We start from the raw sequence: 22,974 nt of genomic DNA on the forward strand, positions 1-22,974 counted from the left end.
ATTATTGTTGTTTTGTTCAACAAAGCTTTTGTAGATTAAGGAATATATCATATAACATAAAAAAAAAACACACAAACAGTACTTAATAACAAGATGATGGTTAAAAAATACAAAACGATAAAAACAAGATCATCAAAAAGTAGAAAAACATAAGTATTTAGTAAGTTCTACGGTTTAACGGCTCATAAGCTGCTTGTGCAGGTTGGTAAATGTTTTACTGTCGACCAGCTGATGCCACGAAACTCGGAGCTCGTCCTCTCCCCATGATGTCACTGCCTAAACAGCCGCCTGCCTCCTAAAGCCGGCAGCAGGGGGGAGAAGTCAGACGCTGAACGGGTCTGAGCTGCAGAGCTGCACTCAGACAAACAGAGGAGAAGAGGCAGCAGAGGACAAACTGCAGAAAACAGGAAAGATACTAATCTGCTGAATGGCACCGGTGCGTGGGACCTGCAGCAGAAACATGGAGAATGATGTGAGAGGAAAGTCCAAGAGGAAGAGGAGGAGGAGGAGTAAAGGCAAAGGTGAGTGCAGCAGCTTGTTGAACTTCATGTGGTAAAAGCAGGAGGGATTGTGACTGTGACACTGATTTAATAATAATATTCACATTCATGTGGGAGATTTACTGTTTTACAGCCTCGTGTGGCGTCTTTAAAATGATCCTAAATTCTGTAATTTACCTGCAGCATTTTCATATTTATTGAGTTATTACCGTACATTACATCATCAAAGTGTCTGTGTGTCACGTTTGAATTTGTGTTTTCTCGTTACGCCACTTTCTCACATCCTGAAGGATTTTATAATTATTTTATTACAATAAATAGATTTGCTCTAAAGTTGTAGGAGATTCTTGTTTCTCTTTTGCTCTTGAGGCTGAACGCTCGCTGGCTCCAGCACAGGTCTGTTACAGAGTTAAAACTCTCACCTGAATAAAACCACTGGACGCTGCAGATTCACTCCTTCTCCAGCACTGACCTTCGCTCCCAGGTCTTTAGATTGCAAATGCTGATTTTGGAACATGTGGTCAAATTGTCTAATCTCAGTCAGTGCAAAACACAATCAATTTATTTATATTCAGCTCACAGATGCATGGCATAAAAGGTGGATTGGAGTAGACGTGACCAATCCATGTTACATTAATTTAATGCCAAGTATTGTTATTGATAACAGAAATAATAAAGTCAAGCTGCAGATTTGCACAGCATAGTCCACACTATCATCCAAACTAAATGCTCAGTTTCTACTAAAAGAGGGGCCAAGGGGTCATCAACAGGGTCATGGGTGGTGAAGGTTCACCTAAACATATGGTGACTAAAAGGGGACTGAAAAGGATACTGAGGCACAACTAAAGATAACAAAGAGCTCAACTTATAAATAGATAAATAGACGTGCAGCTCCTCCAGGGAGTTTTACACCATGTTAAAAATGACGTCTGTCTTTTGTAACATCCGTTAAAAATGTACGTTTCCAGCAGCCATTTTGACTCCAGACATCAAAAAGGGGACTCTGAACAACAAATGGTGACTTTTGTTGTGACAGTGTTGGGGACAAATGACCGATATGGGTGTTAAAGATGGAGCACAACACAACACAGGTAGAGCAAAGTCTCAACTGGTAGAACTAAAATCTGAATTAAAGTTCAATGGACACTGGTTTAATTCATCGTTCAGTTTCATTTAACACTATTAACAATCTACTGATGTTAAATTTGTTATATCCTGTTTGTGGATAAATAAAATGTCTCATCGTGAGGAACACTCGTAATCATAATTACAGTCGTCTGGGCAACAGGTCGGCCTTTTCAAGATTAAACTGGCATTGTTCTCCACTTGCTAATCCTCAGTAAATGCTGCAGATTACTCCATGATGGCTTTTGTATTAACTCCAATGGTTATTCAAAGTGCGCTAATCCTGCTCCACTTTCATTAATGACCTGTGGCCTTTTTTTGCACATGAAAGCGCGTCCTCATTGGAAAACAAATGCTTCTAGAAAATCATTACTAAATGGAGCTCCTCCAATCCCACCATTTAAAGGCCAGAATGCATTTAACTAATACTTCCACTGTGTCCAACAATGAGCTGCACTTCAATGCCAGCTGTCATTTCAGAAACAGAAGGCGACAGCTTCTTCTCACATGTTTACAACAGAGCTCTGTGAACGCACGGCAGAAGGGAAAGTGTACTCCTTCATCTTCAAACAGAAATTTAATCTTTTCACATCATGTTTACTTGAAAAAAATCACACGAGTAAAAGAAGCAAAACAGAAGTGGGTCAGCTACACTTTCAAGAAAAGAGATGCTCCATTAATTGTGCAGAAAACAAGCAGAAACACGAGAGGTGAACATAATTATCATTTGATGAAAGATATGTGTAGATATGTGAGCGTTTATAAGTGATAATTGGTTTTTGCTTTATTTAATTCCCCATGCTAATGCAACCCGTACAGTAGTGTTGTGATTTGCCTTTGCTCACTGGGTACTGTACAGTATATCTGCATGCAACATGTGACATGCATGAATAGAGATAATTGGCACCGTAGGAGAGAAAAAGAGATAAAAGTCTCAAAACATAAGCAGCCTGAGCATTTCAAAGACTGTATTTCAGTCTACTATCAAACTGAAATGCTGCTGATATTGTAAACATGTTGGTTTGCTGCCTCTGGTCGAACTAGAAAACAGTTAATTTATATCATTTCAGCTCCTTTGTTACCAAAAACTGAAATTCTGTTACCACGTTAGGGATTAGTCTGTTAATTATATGATGAAATTATTATGTTAATAGGGATTTCTCTCTGTGTACTGATGACAGGATGAAGCTGTGGGCTTTTCAGTAAAAATAAATTCCCGTTTGGCTATAAAAATCCCCTTTTGCTGACTTTTCAGTCAAATTAACAAACTGTCATTTGTTGGCTGTAAAATCTAGTCAGAGAAATGATTTGATTGTCCTGCTTTCAACGAGGATTATGATGATCCAACATGGAACAAACAGCTGCTGTCTGTGATGAGCCTGTCAGAGGTTTTCTGATGACACATCATGCATTTGGACATGTTTGTATATTGGATGCATTTTGGATAAGTGAGCTCCATCGTGCAGTCAAACTTAGTGGGGCATGTCAGTGTGCAATTTCACTGATGGATTCTGCAATCTCCGCACTTCTCTGGGGCTCTGTCTTCATGAAAACATTAGCAATATGGTCTGTGTGCCCATTTAACTTAATTGCAGCGATGCTCAGCGGGTAAAGTGTGGTACTAACTCTGCAAGGGTTAGGGGTCCCATTTCTTCTGCAGCGCAGTGTGAAGGGACCTGACGGGGTTTCAGTTTTGATCTCCACTGGGGCTGAATAAGCTATAAAAAGTTTACGTTAAAGCTGAAATCTTTCAAATACCAGCCTGTTTTTCCCTCTGAGCATTATAATCTAAAATATACATCACTGGTGCAACACGGATACATTGGAAATACATTACCATGGATTCAGCAAGTCAACCTCTGAGCTAAGAGTGAATGTGTGTTTTCCTCAATTAGTATTTAGAAATATTTTAACAACATTAAACAAGCTGAATTAGCTATTAGATATTTTGGGATGCAGAGACAGCTATGACTACTTACTTTGACAAGTTCTGGAGTTATGAGGTGCCTCTTTTTTTGCTGTGATTTATAAGCAAATTTATGGATGTTTATTTGTGCATTAGACATGATGATGATGATGTTATTCTCAAGTGTGAATTGTGCTTAATCTAAACCCTGGTGGGTCCTGTTACTGTGTTCACGCCACATCATGCATCAAACTGCTTCTTATCAACTGAACAATGAAGCTCAGCTGCCTGCTCACTTTAGCTTGACCATTACTTCTTACGTACTTGTATCTAAAACTCTTTTTGTTTGGACTTTTCTCAACTTGGTCATACACCCATTTTCTAAAGATAAAGATTTGACAGAAAGTGTGTTTATCTATTTGGATGTTAAACGTCTTTTTTATGTCTGAGTCTGAGAAAATTGCAGTAAATTGTATTTAATGGTCCTCTCATTATATTTGTTTTGGCCTGAGCTATCACAGCAAGAGCTCCAACTATTGGACACGTCCACGTCCATCCTTACACACACATTGTCTCCAGACGAACCTTTATTGCATTGTCTGCCACGATGCATATTATATTATAAATAATATAATATTTCAGCCTGAAACAGAAATTTCCTGTTAAAACACACTAAATTACAACATAATTTATAACATTTTAAAAAGTATTTTATCAAGATACTTTAATGTCGGACATTTACCTTTAATAATTTACTGGTTTTCCAGTAATTGACTTCCAGTAATATCTGGTACATTTGGTTGGTAACAGACGAAATCCAAAGCTCATATAGTTTTATCCAGAATTCTGATGCTTGATCAAGACTTTAAAAACAGTGATTTACAGGCCACAGCTAGAGACAAATGAAGCCTAATCCTTCAAACTGATAAAGTGACAGTAAAGCAGCAGGCGAAGGCAGTAATAGTTGAAACAAGACCATTGCCAGCTGTCAACAGCCTGCCATAGATTGTTGCTGTCATTGTTATTATCTCTCATTGCACTTTCATAGCACATTACCATATGTTTTAGGCAATAATTTCATCACTCATTTCCAAATAATGATCATCAGCCTGTTGATTTGAAAGCAGACGTTTAGCTGCGGCTGTCTTTGTTGCTTGATGAGCTGATGCACTGAGCTAAATTTAGAATTAGACTGAGAAAGACGTAGTCAGGCGTAGTTGTAGTCACATTTTGCTCAGATACTCTTCATACAGAAAAAATACAACAGTAAAAGTGGAAAACCATTGTATTAAGATGTTATAGCTTTACTGAAGCTGTTGGAGTTTTGAATGTTTTCTCAGACAAACTTGTGCTGTGCCTGAAGCATCTGAAGAGATCCTGCCTCTTGCTTGTTGTCTAGACTCTTGTTAAGGTCTTATTAAGGTTAAGCTGTTGACATGGACCTCTGATTTCCTGCAGCCGAGTCTCCTTGTTGCCACAAATAAGCAAATTAATTAACAGACGTGTATTCCTGCAAGCCTGAGGTGCCCCATCAGCAGCTGAAACCTAACTATGACTGAGAAAGATTTTGACTGATGCAGAGAAAGAAACGGGGCTGCAGTGTTACTAATCTCAGCCTTGGAGGTCCAATGGAGCTAATGAATACTCTCATCAGTTAATCTGATAGTTAATAGTTTTATTTCTTTAGATGTTAAATGACAATGGTGAAAAACACATACAATACAAGGTGTCATCTTCTGAACACTCAGCACCCAAAAACATTTTACTCAAAATCATATGTTGGACAGTTGTCAAATCCCACATACAAGTGTTTATAGATTGTAAAACAATTATTGAACCAGTGGGTAATCTTGTGTTAATCTTCTGTTGCTCTATTAGTTGTATCATCACTGGAGCTCCACAGTCATCATCAGTGAGCGTAAAGGTGGGAAAATAACTAAATTAGAACAAAATAAGTGAATACATAGAACAATTGAAAAGATCTGTAGAATATCTCAAAACCTGGACATGTGGATATGAAGCCAAGGAACTGAAGATAGCTTTCTGGTTTGAAAGTAGAGCCATTAAAGCTGCATTAGTTACTTGTTCATGGCCTGTAGGGGGCAGCAGAACAAGACATAACACAATATTATATCAGCAAAGAATGAGGTTTATCGCTGTGAGCAGGGTTTGAACCTGCGCGGGGAGACCCCATTGGATTTCAAGTCCAACGCCTTAACCACTCGGCCATCACAGCTGGTTACATGAACTGTAGTGAGTTATAAGACGAGACCTGAACAATAAGAGAAACAACCCATTTAAATTTTCTTCCATCAAGAGTCGACTAAAAAACTGCAGCTGTCGTTGAAAGGTATCTGCCTTGATTTGCTCTCAGTCCTCAGATCTTCATTTATTCCCACTTAGAGCTCAACACATCTCTCTCACAACTGAATCACTACAAAGATTATGCCATATGAGAATCAGCCACATTAAAGTACAGGCAGCATAGGATTAATAATTGTTTTTATTAACATCTAGACCTACAGTACAAACACAAATCTATGCCAAGTGTGTTTTCCAAAATAAAATAAGAAGAAACACTGATGAGAAAAGGGAGAATGAAAGATAAAAAATAAACCAGCAAAGAGTATCATCATACGGACGAGTTCTGAGTGAACTGAGATACTTCAAATTACACTGCCTGTCCAAAAACACACTCTAATACTAATATTTGGTTGGACCGTCTTTAGCTTTGATTACAGCACATATTCACAGTGGCATCATTTCCATAATCTTCTGCAAAGTCACAACATTTATTCAAATCCAGAGTTGCATTAATTTTTCACCTGCACAAAGTCTCCTCCAGCACATCCTAAAGATTCTCAATGGGATGCTGATTCAAACCTCGCTCACAGTGATCACTAAGAAATACATACATGCCCGTTTGCTCAGTGTCACACAACAGGTATTAAAGTACGGAGACACTTCCGTTGTGTCTAAGCTTCATCAAAGAGTTTTAAGCTTTAAGCACAACAATCGCTGTGAGCAGGGTTTGAACCTGCGCGGGGAGTCCCCATTGGATTTCGAGTCCAACGCCTTAACCACTCGGCCATCACAGCTTGCAAGAAGAAGCTCATACTTCTTGTCGAAACCCTGAACCAACTAGTTACAGCAACAATTTTACCCCCTGCAAGACTGTTGCCTAAAGAGCTAGTTTTTGATGCACATGTTCTTGCTGTTTAATTTGCACAGGAACTGTTGTGGTTTGCTTAGTGAATCAGAAACGTATCGTTGGCAGCTTCGTCTAAGCTGTGATTTGTATGATGACTTATAAAAGAATCGTTCAAATCACATATAATGTTTGTGATCAGTTGTCAATCTGTGATGATTATAGTGCTTGTAACTTGTATAGTACAGATGTGGAACTATACTAGAACACAACATACATGCATTTGTTGGAAATGCAAAATAATTCATTTTTATTTTACATTCAGACGACCTCAAATTATTCAAAATATTCCTATTTCAACAAAATTACAAGCAACATAAAGATATAAAAAACATAAATCATATGATTATTTGTTTTCTACATTAATATCGTCTCAGTGAAAGCAACCGAATAATGGCTCGCTTTACCACTGAAAGACTACAAGAAGAAACTGCACTCTCTGACATTCTGATGGGAGATTTTACTGCCTCTTTTACCCCTGGTGACTGGTGATTCTGGAGGGCACTGCAATGCAAACTAAAAGTCATTATAATAATGAAGAGTGCAGCCTAAACTATTCTGCATTAACCTTGCACCTTGCAGTGATATTAGGCGTGTGATGCCATTAAGTTGTGGGTTGATATGAGCGAGAGCAGTGAGATGGGATGTGAATGTAATGATGTGAGTCAGGAGCTTCTGAGGGCAGTGGCAGGTGGTGGTTGGAGGTGCTCTAATGGCCTGTATCATCACAAATAATGGGGAAGTTTATTTTAGAATGAAAAAAGATAATAATTGTGTTTGTCTTTGCATTACATCGACTAAACCGTCAAATCTCTTCATACATTCTGTCATTTTCACTTTGTCGTTCGTCTCTCATTTGACTGCTGGTCTCTGGCAGACACACAAACCTGCTCTCCCACTCAAGTAGCACTTCATTACCTCACGCTCATTTGCGAATTGCAGTATTAGACTTTGCACTTGATTTAAGGAGACGTTAACCAGGTCGTAACGTGACAGATTGTTTGCTTAATCTACCTGTAATCTCTATCACAGCTAAGTTTGTAAAATACGTTTGTGCAGCAATTTGAATTCACAGTTTCGTTGTCGACATATTACTGCACTCACATGCAGCAACACATGACCTAATGACGCACGTCACAGTCTGGAGGGCTGCCGTCCACATGTGATCTGACTTATGAATCTGTAGAGGTTAAATACCTGGGAGTCTCAGCTCACCTCTCATTTGAAAGCTTCTTCAGCTCTAACTCTGTTTGAACTGTGTTGTTTACATATTTGCAACTGACTTCAGCAACTCCACAAAGATTAAATCCTGCTGAGTCACCACTTTGAATCACAGGGAAAATGTGTTTAGGACGAGAAGTAAGTAAGTCGTGGTGACACTGAGGAGCGGCTTTCAGAAAACCACGACCTGGATGACTGACAATCACCACAAATGTAAAAATACATGATTTGCAAACAGTGCACTGAATGAGCAGTCTGAATTATTATATTAGCATGTGGACTGAATAAGAAAACGCTTGGTAAACGACTGGATTTATATTATCGACTAACAAAGAAAAATCCAAAGAATGTCACAGTATGCTATTTCAATTAGATCCAGTTAAATTAAAAACATAGGTTCCATCAAACAGAAGATTAATAATAAGCTTGAAATTTACTGTCAGTGCAAGTTTGTTTGCAAATGTATTGTTTTTATTCAACCAACACTTCCTACTTTACTCTTTTATCCTTTATAGTAAAACCAATAATAGCGTGAATTTACTAATATTAATTAGTATTTCTTATTACAGTCATTTAGAGCTGAGAGACTCATTAATTCACAGAATAGGGACAAAAACAGGTGCAAAGAAATGAGAACAAGAAACTTGCATCGCTTCGTGTTCCACCATGACTCTGTTTATCAAACCTTAGAAGTGAAGTTTCTCCATTCAGCCACTGTTAATGAACCTTATTTAATAGAATAATGAAATTAGGCATGGCAGGGGGGAAGCGAAAGGCACCCGCTCGCTGTCCAGTGTGTGTGTGCGGTCTGACAGCTGTGGATAATCTCATTTGCTGAGTGTAATTAATGGCAAGCGGGTTTCATTTACTTATAATGTGGGCTGTCTTTTCTCAAGGGCAAAGAAATATGAAAACTTTTTAAAATAATTTCTTTGCCTGTAATACTGCTATTTGTGATGATTGGTTTATTATTGTTATTATTTTTTATATCAAAGAACTAGAGGCTACTTAGACCAGCTGTATGTACCAGCAGGTGTCAGTAGTCCGTATTCATCATTGAAGAAGGAAGATCTGAAAAGAATGCATACATACAAACTGTAACGAAAGCAGTCTTACTGTTTTCTCACCACAGAATATGTCTCATAAAAAGATGCACATGCCTCTGGCGTCCATTTCTCTTTTTATGCAGTGATTTGCTAAACTGAACAGCCAATTGCAGTGCCCTCTCTCAATGACGAGTTCATGGTTGATTCAACATGCTGAATAGACTGAAAAGCCACCAACGGAGACCAACTAGTACCAATGGTGCAGAACTCGCTGCAGTTAGTCTGTGTCGTGGTAGTGAAGCCGCACATCAAGCTACAGTACTTTAACAGTCTTTGTGTAATTACTGTCTTTCTAGCTTTATGTAAAAACACATATTTATCTGTATCTGATAGCTGAGTGGTGTTGGACTTAAAATCCAGTGGTGTGTGTTCAACCCATACTCTTGGCTCTACCATTTACATGTTCTGACTGGCTGTATGTAGTATTGTCTTTGCTTTAGGAATTACTGTGTGATATTATTGATGCAGCTGTGATGGCCAAATCTAGGACTCCAAAGATTCTCAGTCGTCCATGTGAAGTTGGCCTGAACTTGCCCTGAATAGGCTTGTTAGGTGAAACAATGGAAGGGGAGGATGTAAAAGATGTAATAGTCACACCTCTGTCAAACCCTCGTACCCCTTAAGTGGGTCGTTAGATGCAGGTGTGCAGGTGTGAATTGGGCCCGATCTTCCTCGGGATGGATGAAAGGGCAGCATGATAAATAGAAAACAGGTTGTGTCTAAATCCTCCACCTCTGTTGAGAGAGGGGGTGTTGATTTGCACATGCAAGGTTTCCCTCGCCCCTCTCTCAAACGACTTGTCTTCTTTGGAGAAGAGAAGAGGGATTCCACATGAAAATGGCAAAATCATCCTCTTACCTGAGACAGGGTTAGTCTTTGGTAAGAAAAAGAGAAATTTCTATAACCATAATTTTTTTCAGGGAAATTCTGGCAGATGTGAGCTGTGATGGCCGAGTGGTTAAGGCGTTGGACTTGAAATCCAATGGGAGCTTCCCGCGCAGGTTTGAACCCTGCTCACAGCGAATCTCTATGATTAACTCTACAGTAACTTTAAATTAAATGAAATTTCCACAACATCCGTGGTTTAAGTTTGCTGCACACAGGCTGTCAGAGCTGCTTAATCCTGAGAGATCTGTGTAACTATTCTTCGTGCAATATTTTCATCTCAGATGTTCTCTGGCATAAGTAAGGTGTAAAATTGTTGATCTAACAAATTGGCTCGGGGTTTCCTCAAGAAGCCTTGCTATGGGCTCCTTCATGCGCACTGTGATGGCTGAGTGGTTAAGGTATTGCACTTGAAATGCGATGGGGCCTCCCTGAGCAGCTTCCATAGGCAATGCATCCATGCGTGCACTGTCACACATCTAAGCCTATTAAGAGAAGTAGGCTGTGGCATTTGTTGTTGTTGTTTCTCCATGATGTTCAACCTAAGACTCTTAAAGTTGCTGACAGTTTTTATATCTTAACAATATCACTGAAGGGCCCAGAAGGGTTCTAGCTATTTTGGCTTCTGGGGTTTATTTCTGTTTCCTAAACCGATGACAACAGATCTGCCACCAAGCAACAACATAATCACCAAATAAGACACAACCACCGCTGTGAGCAGGGTTTGAACCTGCGCGGGGAAACCCCATTGGATTTCAAGTCCAACGCCTTAACCACTCGGCCATCACAGCTCCCACCAGCATACATCTGGGCTTAACAGTAAACGTGAGGTACTGCAAGCAAGTATGCAACACTGTAGTAGTGTATTTACATGCACACATGAAACCAGGTTAAAATGAGCTTTCTCAAATTCCTCTTAATTTTAAATAAATCTGAGAACGTGCATTACTCTGCAGAGTAATCAGTAATTTCAGTATCCAGGTGGTTTCAATGCATTTAAACTCTTTTCCCAATCACCCAAGAAACATGCTTCCTTAAATCTGAGGACCCTGTGTGTGATTAAATACTCATTATCGCTGTGAGCAGGGTTTGAACCTGCGTGGGGAGTCCCCATTGGATTTCGAGTCCAACGCCTTAACCACTCGGCCATCACAGCTGACACACACATCTCTAAATGCTAGACTACTTTTTCCTGATCTTTTGGGAGTTTAAATTCTGTGAGAAATGTGAACGTGTTTGTGAAACTTATTCTCCTCGCGTAGGTTCAAACCGTGCTCACAGCGATAATGTGTACTTAATCACAACTCCAACACAGTCAGCGCACATCAGGAGATATGTACAGATACTGTAAGTGGGACAGATTTTAAAAAACACACATGACTGGCAGCAGCCACAGAGCCAGAGATCAAATGAGATCCAGGACCAATCATGTAAATGGACCAGTTCTGATATGAAAAAAAAATAGTTTGGTTTGTTCACACTTCAGTGTACTAATGTGAATATAGCCCAACCTGTATACTAAGGATTGGGTCCCCATGGTTAAATATTTAATGCTAGTGGTTCAAATAGCGGCGCTAATCTGTGTAGGTGCACGTTTAATGACGTATCCCATATTTCAGGTTAGTATTTCAAAAGAAAAGAAACTAAAGTCTCTTTGGATAAAAAGCATCAGAGAAATGACTAAATGACTCAGAAAACAATCAAATTTAGAGAAATCTTGTGCGTCCTTCAAACCTCTCACCAGATCACACACTGGCTTTCATCACTTGTTACTGGGACCATAGATGAGTTAATAGGGCCCTATTCCTAATTAGCTCAGTAGGCTGTTATCAAGTGTCAAACTCACGTCAACATGGTCACAATCAACGCTTCTGAAAACATTATGTAATGCTATACTGAAAATGCTCAATAATTTGTTTTTATGATGCTTTTTTTTCAGATGAAGCCAACATGTTATCATCCCTCATCAGTCCCATAAGACACTGGGGTGCTGGAGAATCATCAGCTGAGGATGCAGACAATTCAAGTAAAGCCTTTTCCATCTTGTATTTTAAACATTTTCGTCTGACAATGTTCAGAATTACAAACTCAGTGTGATGGTTATTCTCTGTTTACATTCATAACAGCATGGAAAGCAATATAAATGATCCTGGCTATTTAAATATATACAAGAAGCATTAATATTGTGCAGTGTTTAGGATGATGACATAATACAGTGAGTTTCAGCCTTCACAACTCTTGAGTGATGTCTAGTACCCATGATCCTGAAGATTAAAACATTCTCCAAATACACACATTAACCTGGTAATGTAAGTGCATTTAAATACACTGAATGTGTCCAGACTGACTTTACCATTAAGTTTAAAGCCTCTGTGCCTTTGGGTGTGTTTACAGAGCTGCTAGCATGGCTGAAGTCTCTTAGTCTTACTGTGTCTGTTGGCCTACCCCCATCTACACAAACTCCTTCTACATGTGCAGCATACAAAGAAACCCTAAGACCCCTACTCAAGGGCTTGTGCACATATCCAAGAAATACTTAATCTATGTCTGAAATATTTGGCCTGCCAACATATTACCTTCACCTGGTTATTTTAAGAAAAAATAAATCTTCCCTCTAGTTTTCTGACATGAGTTTGATCTTCTTACAGGTACAAGCAGTTTGGAGGTGAAAGAGAATCAGGATGATAAAATCCATGTGGACTGCAATTTACTCAGAAAATATCACCCATCAACGTTTTACACAACTTTTCCCAGACATGGACCAAGAACCCTGAAGAGGAAGCAGCCATTGGTGGATGGCAAAGACCAGCTACTCTACCAAAACCACGTGACTTGTAAAAGAGCAGCCTGGGCCATCACTCAGAAAAATGCGCTGGTGCAGCTGAACGAGCTACGACCCGGGCTGCAGTATGAGATTATGTCAAAGACCGGCCCATTGCACGCTCCAGTGTTTTCTGTAGGTGTGGAGGTAAACGGTACCCACTTTGAGGGTCGAGGACCAACAAAGAAGCAGGCTAAGATGAGGGCTGCAGAGTTGGCTCTCCAGTCATTCATCCAGTTCCCCAACGCCTCCCAAGCTCATTCTATTATGGGGAACTTCGCCAGCACTGCTATGGATTTTACAGCAGATAAACTGGACATCTCTGACACATTCCTTCAAGAGTTTGAGCCATCACTGCATGAAAACTTCAATCTCTTGCGTTACAACAAAACAAAAGAGGAGGTTTTCTGCAGTTATTACAAGCACAGACGACTTGTTCGACTCACACTGGACTTGGTGTCCTCAACAAATCCAAAAAGACGCACCCTTAGCACCTCATTTACCGAGCATCTCAGTCCAGTTGCGCTGCTCAACAAGCTGCGACCAGGACTCAGGTACATGTGCCTAACAGAGAGAGTTCATGGCAGGCCGAGGAGGAGTTTTATTATGGTGGTTAGAGTGGAGGGCAGGGTGTTTGAAGGATGTGGTCACAGTAAAAGACTGGCAAAGGCACAAGCAGCAGCTGCTGCACTGCAGTCTCTTTACAACATAAGTCTGGGACCAGAGAGGAAGGTCATGGGCCTTCAGAACAGCAAAAATCATCTACCTCAGGTAAGTAGGTCCACTGTCTGCTGTTTTACTAGTACAATTAACACAGTATATGGACAAAAGTCTTCACAGGTTCACAAATGAAATTAAAACACAAAGTTCAGGGTTCAAAATCAGCTGCACTTTTTCTGAATAAAGTTATTCCTGAACCTTCAGTTCAACGTCTCAGATATTTGTCTTATAAATAGTTTTTTCGAACTGTAGATTAAAATATGTTTCTCCATCATGTTATGGGTCGGCTGCCTTAGTCTCCAAAGGGCGACAAACTCTCACTGAAGGTGCCCAGGAAGCAAATTCCTGCCATTATAAAAAGACAGTTCAGTAATAAAATGATCAAGTCTATTGAGAAAAAAACAGATCATACAGCAAAGTAGATTTCACAGGGATCTGTACTGCAGAAAAATGACAGTACATGTCTTTCTAAGTGTTTTAGACATACTTCCCTCACATGGAAACACCACAAATCACCCGTCAGCTTCAAGCAGTGACAATGAATTTGCCCTTTATCTATTTAGCTTCCAACAGTCCTCTAAATGGTCTGGATAAATGGGTCTGAGGTGCGCCGTATGCTACCAAATCGAGTGTGCCACACATTAGCATGACCATCATGTCCTGAGGCCTCAGAGCTGGATGGTGTCCTGTACGCTCGCCCGTAGCATCTAAACAACTTCATTATGTCTCAGAGCCTCTGAGAATCGTCTTCAGCGTTTTTATGAATACAAGAAGATTTGTCTCCCAACATCAACTCCACAGAGCTGAAGGGGGCGACTGAACATGGCTGATGTAGAACTCATTCAGATATGCAAAAGGCATATTAGCAAGATAAGACATGCAGATGCTTTATTAAATCCTGGGGGGGGGATTTTAAAAGAGAGTCCACAGACAGGTAGATGCAACAAAATCATTTTAGATGAGAAAAGGATTTTGATTTGAACATAATGTGTTTTTACGCTGCTGCAGACTGACCCTCTTTGTGCAGCAGATGATTTTCTCCACAGCCCCTCCAACTGATCATTTAGCATCATCCCTCCCTTCAATATGAACTGTCTGTCAGCCGGCGTGACGCATTAATGAACATTATTACAGCACATTAGGGATGAAGGAGGAGAGGCAGCAGACCAAGGAGATTGAGGTGGAGCGAGAAGGCGGTGTGAAGAGCATAATAATCTGACAGATAATTGTTTAACACACTCATTACACACGACCTTGTGTCACTGTCATCCAGAAATCGTTGAGCAGAGACTTTCACTCCCAAAAAAACCTGGATGCTCTCACAAAATGAGCACGAAAAACATTTAAAAAAGAACGTTGGAGACACTGAGGTCATGAAGACAGACACTCAGGTAGTTCCACACATACTGATACGGATAAAGACTGTACAGTGGATTTCAGACAAAACAGCGTTTAGACTGTCTCAGATTTAAGTAATAATCTAATATTTATATCTATAATAATACAAAAATATTTGTGCAAAATAATATATATAATAATATATATGAATTAGTTAAATGACCAGTTTAAGATACTGGGTTTCTTGTGTATGTTTCTGATTTCCTCAGGAAGAACTAGACAAACGTGTGACGTCTCAAATTTCACATAACATTTCCTAGGGAGCGGGAACATTTGAGGAGTTATATTAGATTAGATTCAACTTTATTGTCATTACACATGTACAAGTACAAGGCAATGAAATACAAGTTAGCACATAAGTAGGTGAGTGAGGCGTCAGTGGGGGCAGTGTTCAGTAGAGTAACTGTGCGAATGGGAGGTGGTTCTTCTTCAATGTGAAGAGGCCTTCATGACCAGGCTGGAGGTGTTGGTGGACAGGACAGGTCCTCTGAGACGTGGGTTCCCAGGAACTTGAAGCTGGAGGCACGTTCAACAGTCGTCTCGTTGATGTGGATGGGGTCAAGTCCACAATGAGCTCCTTGGTCTTAGTGGAATTAAGGAGCAGGTTATTAGCAGCTCCTCCAGCTGTACCTCCTCCATGTAGGCTCATGTCATCGTTGTCACTTCTGGTGAAAACAGGTCTGCGGCTTTCTCAGCATCAAGGTTTTTAATCTGGCAGCTCTTGATACTGGAGCACAATCAGCTGTTTCCTGCAAAGTCTGGCTGCGAGTTTATGTTTGTTTGTTAGAAAAATCTATCTGCAAGTTTATGACAGTGATGAACCAAGACGATAAATATGTGATTAAACATAGTTTGAACATAATATTTTATTAAATGTTGTTTTTATGTTTTAGGTCTTAAGTGAATTTCAGCTATTTTAGAAGAGATTTTAATACTTTACATTAGATTCTGAGCAGGAAATAATCCTAAAGATGAACGAGACAGTCAAGAGAGGGATTGACTCTTTGTTGATCTTGATAATAAATATGTTGGAATTCATTAATGGTGGAAATCCTGGATTCAAATTGAAACTAAACAAAGACGTATTTAAGTTACATGTTGAACATTGGATGTATTATTTTCCCTAATTGATGGTGTAGCAGCAGATTGGTTAAAGTACAAATGGTTCCAGTGAAACTATAACCCCATTAAACTGGATGTGACACGCTCCGACCATTAGCCAAAACAAATCTTATGAAATTAAACCAGCTTTATTCCTCAAGTCATTAAAGCTGCATAAAACATGACATCAAATCGTTCTGATGGTTTTTTGATGAGATGATGGGGACGATCATGTACTAGGGAGCAATAAGTAGTTTAAAGTTTAGACAACGAGTGGAAGTCGAGTTTACCCACCAATCACATAACATTTAGCAAACATGAATTATTTACAGCTGCTGCTGGACTCATTTCGGACTGTCAAATATTTCATCTGCTTCCTCCAAGTTGTGGAAAGAGACTGATGGTCTGAGCAGTTATTTAAATACTAAACTTAATATTAATTTACTTTGGGTGACACATGAAAATACTAATATATATACAGGACGTCTCTACAGGGAGGTTTTGTTTTGAAGCTCCTCCTGGTGTTTTGTGGGTCCGTGCTGCATATAGAAACTAACTTTAACTTCCTGTTGTCTGCCAGAAGAATGACAGTCATCTAAAAATATAATTAGGCATATTTTGACAACTAGAACTGCGACACCTCTTCCTCTGCAGGCTGGAAGAGTTTAGAGAAAGAAAACTCTGGGCCATTATTGACAGACCGTCAGAGAGTTTTGGCAAGTCCATCACTAAAAATCCATCCTCCTGGTCCAGGCAAATGTCACCGCTGTTGGTGCATCTCTGCAGACTTAGTTTAAAAGTTTTCAGCACTTGTTGTCAGAGGAAAATAAGATAGCAGAAGTCTCGTTGTCCTCGGGTTTAAATATAGGTTGAACAGAATGCACTGTGCAGACTTTATGTCAAATTAACTGTGGGAACATTAACAGTCAGGACCAGCACAGACATGAGGCAAGTATTGATTAAGAATGATTCAGATGAGCTTTTACTGTAATAAAATGTCTTTATGCACAACGGTAACCAGATATTTCAGATTAATTTATGGACAAATGCTTCTTGTGTGAAAGATTTACTGTGTGAAGAGTTACTTCACAGTAGCATCTTTTAAAAACCTGTAAATTCACACAACAAACAGATTGTTTATGGATATTTCTGCATGTTTTTTTTTTATACACATCTCATAATAAACATAATAAGCTATAACTTTGCAGATCTGGTGCAGATATATAAACATTTCCTTTTCTTTACCAGTTCTTCGCAGAGTCGATCTTCCACCTGGTGAGAGAGAAATACACCGAACTGACGCGCAGTTGTTTTTCTACCTCGCACGCCCGTCACAAGGTCCTGGCAGGAATCGTAATGACCAGAGGTGAGATCGACATTCACAATGTCAAAGGTGTCTGTTGAATCAGCTGAAGCTACAATTCCTCTCCTCTTTTAAGAAGTTTATAGTGAGTGTCCGGACAACAACTGGATTGTCTTAGGTCATTCTCACAACAACTGGTGGAGACCAAAAGGGAGCTTAAAGAGAGGGAATATTGGGCACATGTCAGAGGGACACAGACAAGACTCCAAATGAATCAACACACTGTTTCCTACCTGCAGCTAAAAGTGTAAATTAGCAACAACATCAACATTTTATCCTGTTCAGTCCACGTAACACATCAAGTCTACAACTGTCGACTTCAGATGACTAAACTCCTGAGTTTGGAGTTCGTCAGGATGAATCGTGAACAGATCTTGTGACTCATCACTTTAAAAACTAGGGTCAAAATGTGTTTTCTACTTGTATGAACTTAACATTCGAAGCAATCAGAGCAGCAGAGGAGCATCTGAGTCCTTCTTACATTAAAACGCATCACCGCAACTCCAACAAGCGATTGCCTCACGTTACCCTGCAGATCCAGAGGGCAGACTGTCATCTTTACCGTCCTGTGGCTCTTTGATGAGGCCAGCTTGCAACACAACACCCTTATTTATGTTTTTCAGGCGATGGAGTGATTCTCCAGTTATGCACTTTTCATTAGCCGTCCCAGCTTGTTAACATTCAGCTTGTGACAAGAGCACAGGGGGAATGTCTAGTTTTTCTGCTATGAGAGTCAGATGAGGCTTCTAGTTTGAACTGTATCAAATGTCAAATGTCTTGATCCATCAGAGAGTTAATCACTTTGTTCAACGTGTGATCAGAACTCTGGATGTAACAGAGATCTGTGGTTCTGTTAACCTGTTCTTCCACCACCTCCTCTCGCTGCAGGGTTTGACCTCCGAACAGCCCAGGTTGTGTCTCTGGCCACAGGGACCAAGTGTCTAGACTCAGACAACACAAGCGACTGCGAGTTAACACTCAGCGACTGCCACGCTGAAGTCGTCAGCAGGAGGGCGCTGGTTCGATTCCTGTACGCTCAGCTGGAGCTGCTGCTCTGGTACAAACACTGATCTTTAATTAATCTTGATCTGTTATTTTCTTCCTGGTCTTCAAACACATATATGTATTTCAGTCTGGCTTGTGCAGTTTTGCTCTAAAATGTTCAGATTTCATGAGGATTATACCTGCAAAACATTATATAGTCCAGTTTGTGCTGTAATGTGTCCATAAAATGTTCATTTATCCAGTTTATGTGGATTTTGCTTCAGTCTAGCTCTTAAAATTTAAAATTCTGTTTAGTTTTCAGGAGAATTAAGACCGTGAAATCTAATTTTGTTCAGCTTTCAGGTGGATGTTACCAGTGAAATAATAAATGAAATAAATCTTTCAAAGTTACTTATTTCTTGTCTTTTGTTGTCGTTCCTCTCTGAAGTAGGTCGGCAGATGCTGAGGAATCGATTTTCATACCAAGCAAAGGCAGCGATGGGTTCCAGCTGAGGGACGACGTCTTCTTCCACATGTACGTCAGTTCCTCGCCGTGTGGAGACGCTCGACTCAACTGTCCCTACGAGACCACAGCTGCACGTGAGGGAAACACATTGAGTGTGAAAACTGTTTGAATGATTGTGTCTGAAATTGTGACAAAACTAAATTTTATTATTTAAATCAGAACCGATAAAACTAGAAAGAAAACTTCCTGTTCCTGAAGAGGTCATTGGTCTCCTCACCTGATTGGCTGCTCCTTAATGAGCTAATTAAGTCCAATTAAGCATTTTTCTGCCTCTGATTTCCTGACTGCAGCTCAGAAAGGTTTCATCCACTGATTGGCTCTTAATGAATCATTCAAACGTCTGGAAACAAGTAATAAAACTAAATCCAGAGTTAAGCTGTCGTTAAATGTCTAATCTGATTCTTCTCCTGTCAGATCACAGCAGGAGGTTTCGCTGTCACCTCAGGGTGAAGGTAAACGGAGGTGAGGGGACACTGCCGGTCACGGCACGGAGAGCCAATCAGAAATGGGATGACGTGTCGACACAGAAACCTTTCGTCACCATGTCCTGCACCGACAAAATGGCAAAGTGAGTTCAACTGGTGTCGTACTGTATAAACAGAATCATCCTCAATGATGAGTCAGAGTTTTTATTATGTAAAAGTCTTTCTATTCTTTTAGACTCATTTTAATGTCAAAACTTAATAATATAACTTTTATAAGCAACATTTTGGCCACAAATAAACTGGTTTCAAACCAAACAAACCCTGAATGCCCTGATGATAAAACTGAAGCTTGAAGAAAGTGTAATTGTCCCTTAATAATGTTAATGTTTCTCGCTGCAATTAAAAATCTGCCATTTCAGATTTTACCCTAATTTATTTTGACAAATATCTGAAACATTTTGAGCAAAACAAGACAGACGAAGTTCCACGCACCTGTTGAACTATATTTACGCCAGATGCAGGATCTCACATCCACCCAAACAGTTTGAGCTGCTAATGAACCAACTAATAAAACGCTCTCTCATTCAGTTTTCCGTACTTCCGGGGTGTGCTCAGTTCAGGCTGCAGAGGAACAGCTTGCTTCAGTCTAGACAGTCAAACTTTAATTGTCCCTGAGTGAAAATCTGCACAGCTGAAAAACTGTCAAACTGCCATCATGGCTCTTTTTTGCAACAGGTGGAGCGTTGTGGGCCTCCAGGGGGCTCTCCTGTCCCACCTAGTGGAGCCGGTTTACCTGCACAGCCTCACAGTGGGGACGCTGAGTCACACAGGTCACCTGGACAGAGCCTTGACTCGCCGCCTCGCGCCCATCAGGCACCTGCCCTTCCCGTACCGACGGCAGCAGCTGCTGCTCGGCTGTAAGCAGAGTCCCGAACAGCCAGATTTGCCCACTGCTTTATAGATGTGCTGCTGTGAACACTGAGAGTCTGACGGGTCGACCCTGTCACGATGGATTTGTTCAGTCATGTGGGATAAACAAAAGCAACGTGCATGAGCAGTGATGGCTGCTCTACTCACTGAAACTCAACCACAACAACCAACAACGAGCTTCAGCATACATCAGATATTTAGAAGAAAATGATCGTTGCAGATTCTTATTATCAGTGGTGACACATGAAGGACGTCTCATTATGCAGCTAGATCATATGCAACATTAACAAACTGTTTACATGATAATGCATCAGTAATAACACAGATAAAACATGTCTTAGTTTGAAAAAGGAACTTTAACACATAACGAAGGCACAACTGAGGCTGGGTGCATTGGTCAGAAACCCTGGACCAAGCACACTGAATGAGACCTCTTAGACTTCTCTCTGTGCATCCACAGGTCTGAATAGCGGCGAGGTTCGGCCAACAGGGAGATCCCCAAACGTCAGTGTGAACTGGAGCTGTGGGGACGAAGGCCTGGAGGAGATCAACACTTCTACAGGAAGGAGGAAGGACTCAGGAAGTCCGTCACGCCTCTGCAGGTGCTCCCTGTTTGCCTGCTGGAACCGACTGCAGCAGCAGGTGGGTCGGAGATGAAGTTTTTACTCATTGTCTCAGGTGGTTTCACAGCAGATTAATAAAACAGCAGCATTAGGAGTTACGTAAATGAACATAAAGTGGTATTAATTAATAAAACATACTGTACTAGTTTGATTAATTTGTTAAATAAATAAGTGGAGTTTCCGGCTTCATTAGTACCCGGCAGCATCCCCTCCTCTTAAATAGACTACTCTGACTTTGGCCTCTGCCACATTATGATAATATTTTTATAAGCAGTGGCTCAGTTTTCACTGTGTAATTAAAGTATGTATGTTGAGAGACTTGTGCCGGACCAAATGGCCTTGGTTTAAAAATTTGATGTTGGCAGACAGACTCCTAATTATTTACAGGAACAACTGGGATCACTGTAAGACCGGCTCCTCTTAATGTCACATGTAAGAGGAGACACAGACCGTTTGGGATATAACGACGTGCACAGAGGGAGACAGAGAAACAACGAGTGGGGAAGTATTTTAAAGACCCAATGATCTGATGAAGAATTAAATCAACTAAAAAGGAACAATAAAGATGGAAATAGACACGTTAATGGGTTTGAATTTAACACACTCAGAGCTGTGTTTGTCAGATAGCAGGAAAAAAAACCTGAGCTGCAGCTGAACAGGTCTGATTGACTGAGCCATGAAGCAAACGTCTTATAATAACATATCAAATAACAGTAAAGATGAATCTTCACAGATTTATCACCTGAAGCTGCAGCATATTTAGCACCATGTCAGTGAGACGATAATCACACCGCTCAGATGTCTGTAGTCGCATCTGTGGTGGAAAGTAACTAAGTACCTTGTTACTGTTTGAGGATTTCTATTTTCTGCTACTTCATACTTTGACTTTACTACTTTTCAGAGGCAAATGTTGTTTTTTTTACTCCATTACAAGGATTTAATCATTTTCAGAAAACAGTATCTTTATAATTTATTAACGTCAGCTGTGACACAATCAGCAGAATATAAATGAATTTAAATTATAATTATTATATTCAGAATACAGTATCACGTCAGTAGTTATACTCAATAACATCATATTCACTGGTGTGAAATGAGCCACTCTGCATTAACTTAAACTCCGGCCTGCACACGTCCTGATCTCAGGTTTAATTTTAGATGCAGGTGAAACAAGTTAAAACTCTGCACAAACATCCAACTGCACAGCGAAGCTCCAGCTAAAGCAAAATATATTTTAAAGTGGAGACGACTGTAAATTGGAGACATGCCGTGTTTTTATTTCGCTCTGCACACTGGAGAGGCTTAATGACTTTCTCATGACATCCTGACTTGTCAAACTCAGGTGTGACCAGTAACATTATCTGCGATTCAGATGTGTCAGTTCCAGGTTCCTGCTGCTGAATTACCCCCGCTTCTTTCTGGGGAACTGAAATGGAGCCGAGCCGTGACTAATGTTATTAGATACACCTGGGTTTTTTCTGCATTGACAAGTCAAAATGTCTGCTGTGTAAAATTTCCATTTTCATGGGACAGGTGTCATTCTGAGGAGGACGTACAGATGATGGACAAGTGCTATGTATAGCTCACAATCCAAATTACCCAAACACACATGGATGAGTTCCACGTACAGAGATCATTCAGTAGCCTGTTCACCATGTTTCCCTAATTAGATCCAAGTATCAATTTATTTCAGCTTTTTGTTTATTATATGTTTGATAAAAATCACATTTCTGCCTTTTTTCTCAGTTTAAAAGTCCGGTATCAGGTGCAGAAGCTCCAGCAGCGACTTATTCTGATTCCAAGATGGCTGCAGGACGCTACCAGAGGGCGATGCATCAGTTCGTTGCTGCCCTGCAGGTTGGAGGTCTGGGAACATGGATCAGAAAACCTCCAGAGCCAGGTCACTTCAGTGCTAGTGTGTAAAACCCACGCTGAGTACAGAGGGCACTGTGGACCATTTATATGTGACTGATTCGAAGGACATCAAACATCAGACAGACAATTAAATGATGACTAGTTATGCAAATGTGTGTAATTTTAGCATAAGTAGCCTAAAGGATGGTGACTCCAGTTCTGACTCGTCTACTTTAAACCTGACAAACGTGTCACTGTAACCACTTCACTAGTCCACT

At 40.2% G+C, this 22,974-nt stretch overlaps 1 protein-coding gene and 5 non-coding genes across 6 annotated transcripts; 2 read left to right on the forward strand and 4 right to left on the reverse strand.

Moving 5' to 3' along the window:
- Positions 1-5,685: 5,685 nt before the first annotated feature.
- Positions 5,686-5,767, reverse strand: trnas-uga. The gene has a single exon. It is a non-coding gene; the product is annotated as a tRNA-Ser (tRNA).
- Positions 5,768-6,547: 780 nt separating this feature from the next.
- trnas-cga lies at positions 6,548-6,629 on the reverse strand. The gene has a single exon. It is a non-coding gene; the product is annotated as a tRNA-Ser (tRNA).
- A 3,377-nt stretch (positions 6,630-10,006) lies between these two features.
- trnas-uga lies at positions 10,007-10,088 on the forward strand. Its single transcript has one exon. It is a non-coding gene; the product is annotated as a tRNA-Ser (tRNA).
- A 572-nt stretch (positions 10,089-10,660) lies between these two features.
- Positions 10,661-10,742, reverse strand: trnas-uga. Its single transcript has one exon. It is a non-coding gene; the product is annotated as a tRNA-Ser (tRNA).
- Positions 10,743-11,025: 283 nt separating this feature from the next.
- trnas-cga lies at positions 11,026-11,107 on the reverse strand. The gene has a single exon. It is a non-coding gene; the product is annotated as a tRNA-Ser (tRNA).
- A 794-nt stretch (positions 11,108-11,901) lies between these two features.
- On the forward strand, positions 11,902-22,765 carry LOC113172028 (adenosine deaminase RNA specific B2 (inactive)). Its single transcript, XM_026374830.1, has 9 exons — positions 11,902-11,977; positions 12,600-13,543; positions 17,240-17,357; positions 18,243-18,411; positions 18,787-18,938; positions 19,279-19,432; positions 20,025-20,206; positions 20,680-20,861; positions 22,589-22,765. Exons 1-9 carry the CDS (start codon positions 11,902-11,904, stop codon positions 22,763-22,765), a joined length of 2,154 nt encoding a protein of 717 aa, XP_026230615.1.
- The last annotated feature ends 209 nt before the right edge of the window (positions 22,766-22,974 follow it).

This window comes from Anabas testudineus, chromosome 17 (genome assembly GCF_900324465.2).
Source record: "Anabas testudineus chromosome 17, fAnaTes1.2, whole genome shotgun sequence".
In the NCBI taxonomy this organism is placed as follows: Eukaryota; Metazoa; Chordata; class Actinopteri; order Anabantiformes; family Anabantidae; genus Anabas; species Anabas testudineus.

Coding starts and splice junctions, on each gene's coding strand:
- LOC113172028 (XM_026374830.1), top strand. CDS start 11,902: ATGTTATCATCCCTCATCAGTCCCATAAGACACTGGGGTGCTGGAGAA. Junction 20,207..20,679: donor GCAGCAGCTGCTGCTCGGCT/GTAAGCAGAGTC, acceptor GTGCATCCACAG/GTCTGAATAGCGGCGAGGTT. Junction 20,862..22,588: donor GGAACCGACTGCAGCAGCAG/GTGGGTCGGAGA, acceptor CTTTTTTCTCAG/TTTAAAAGTCCGGTATCAGG.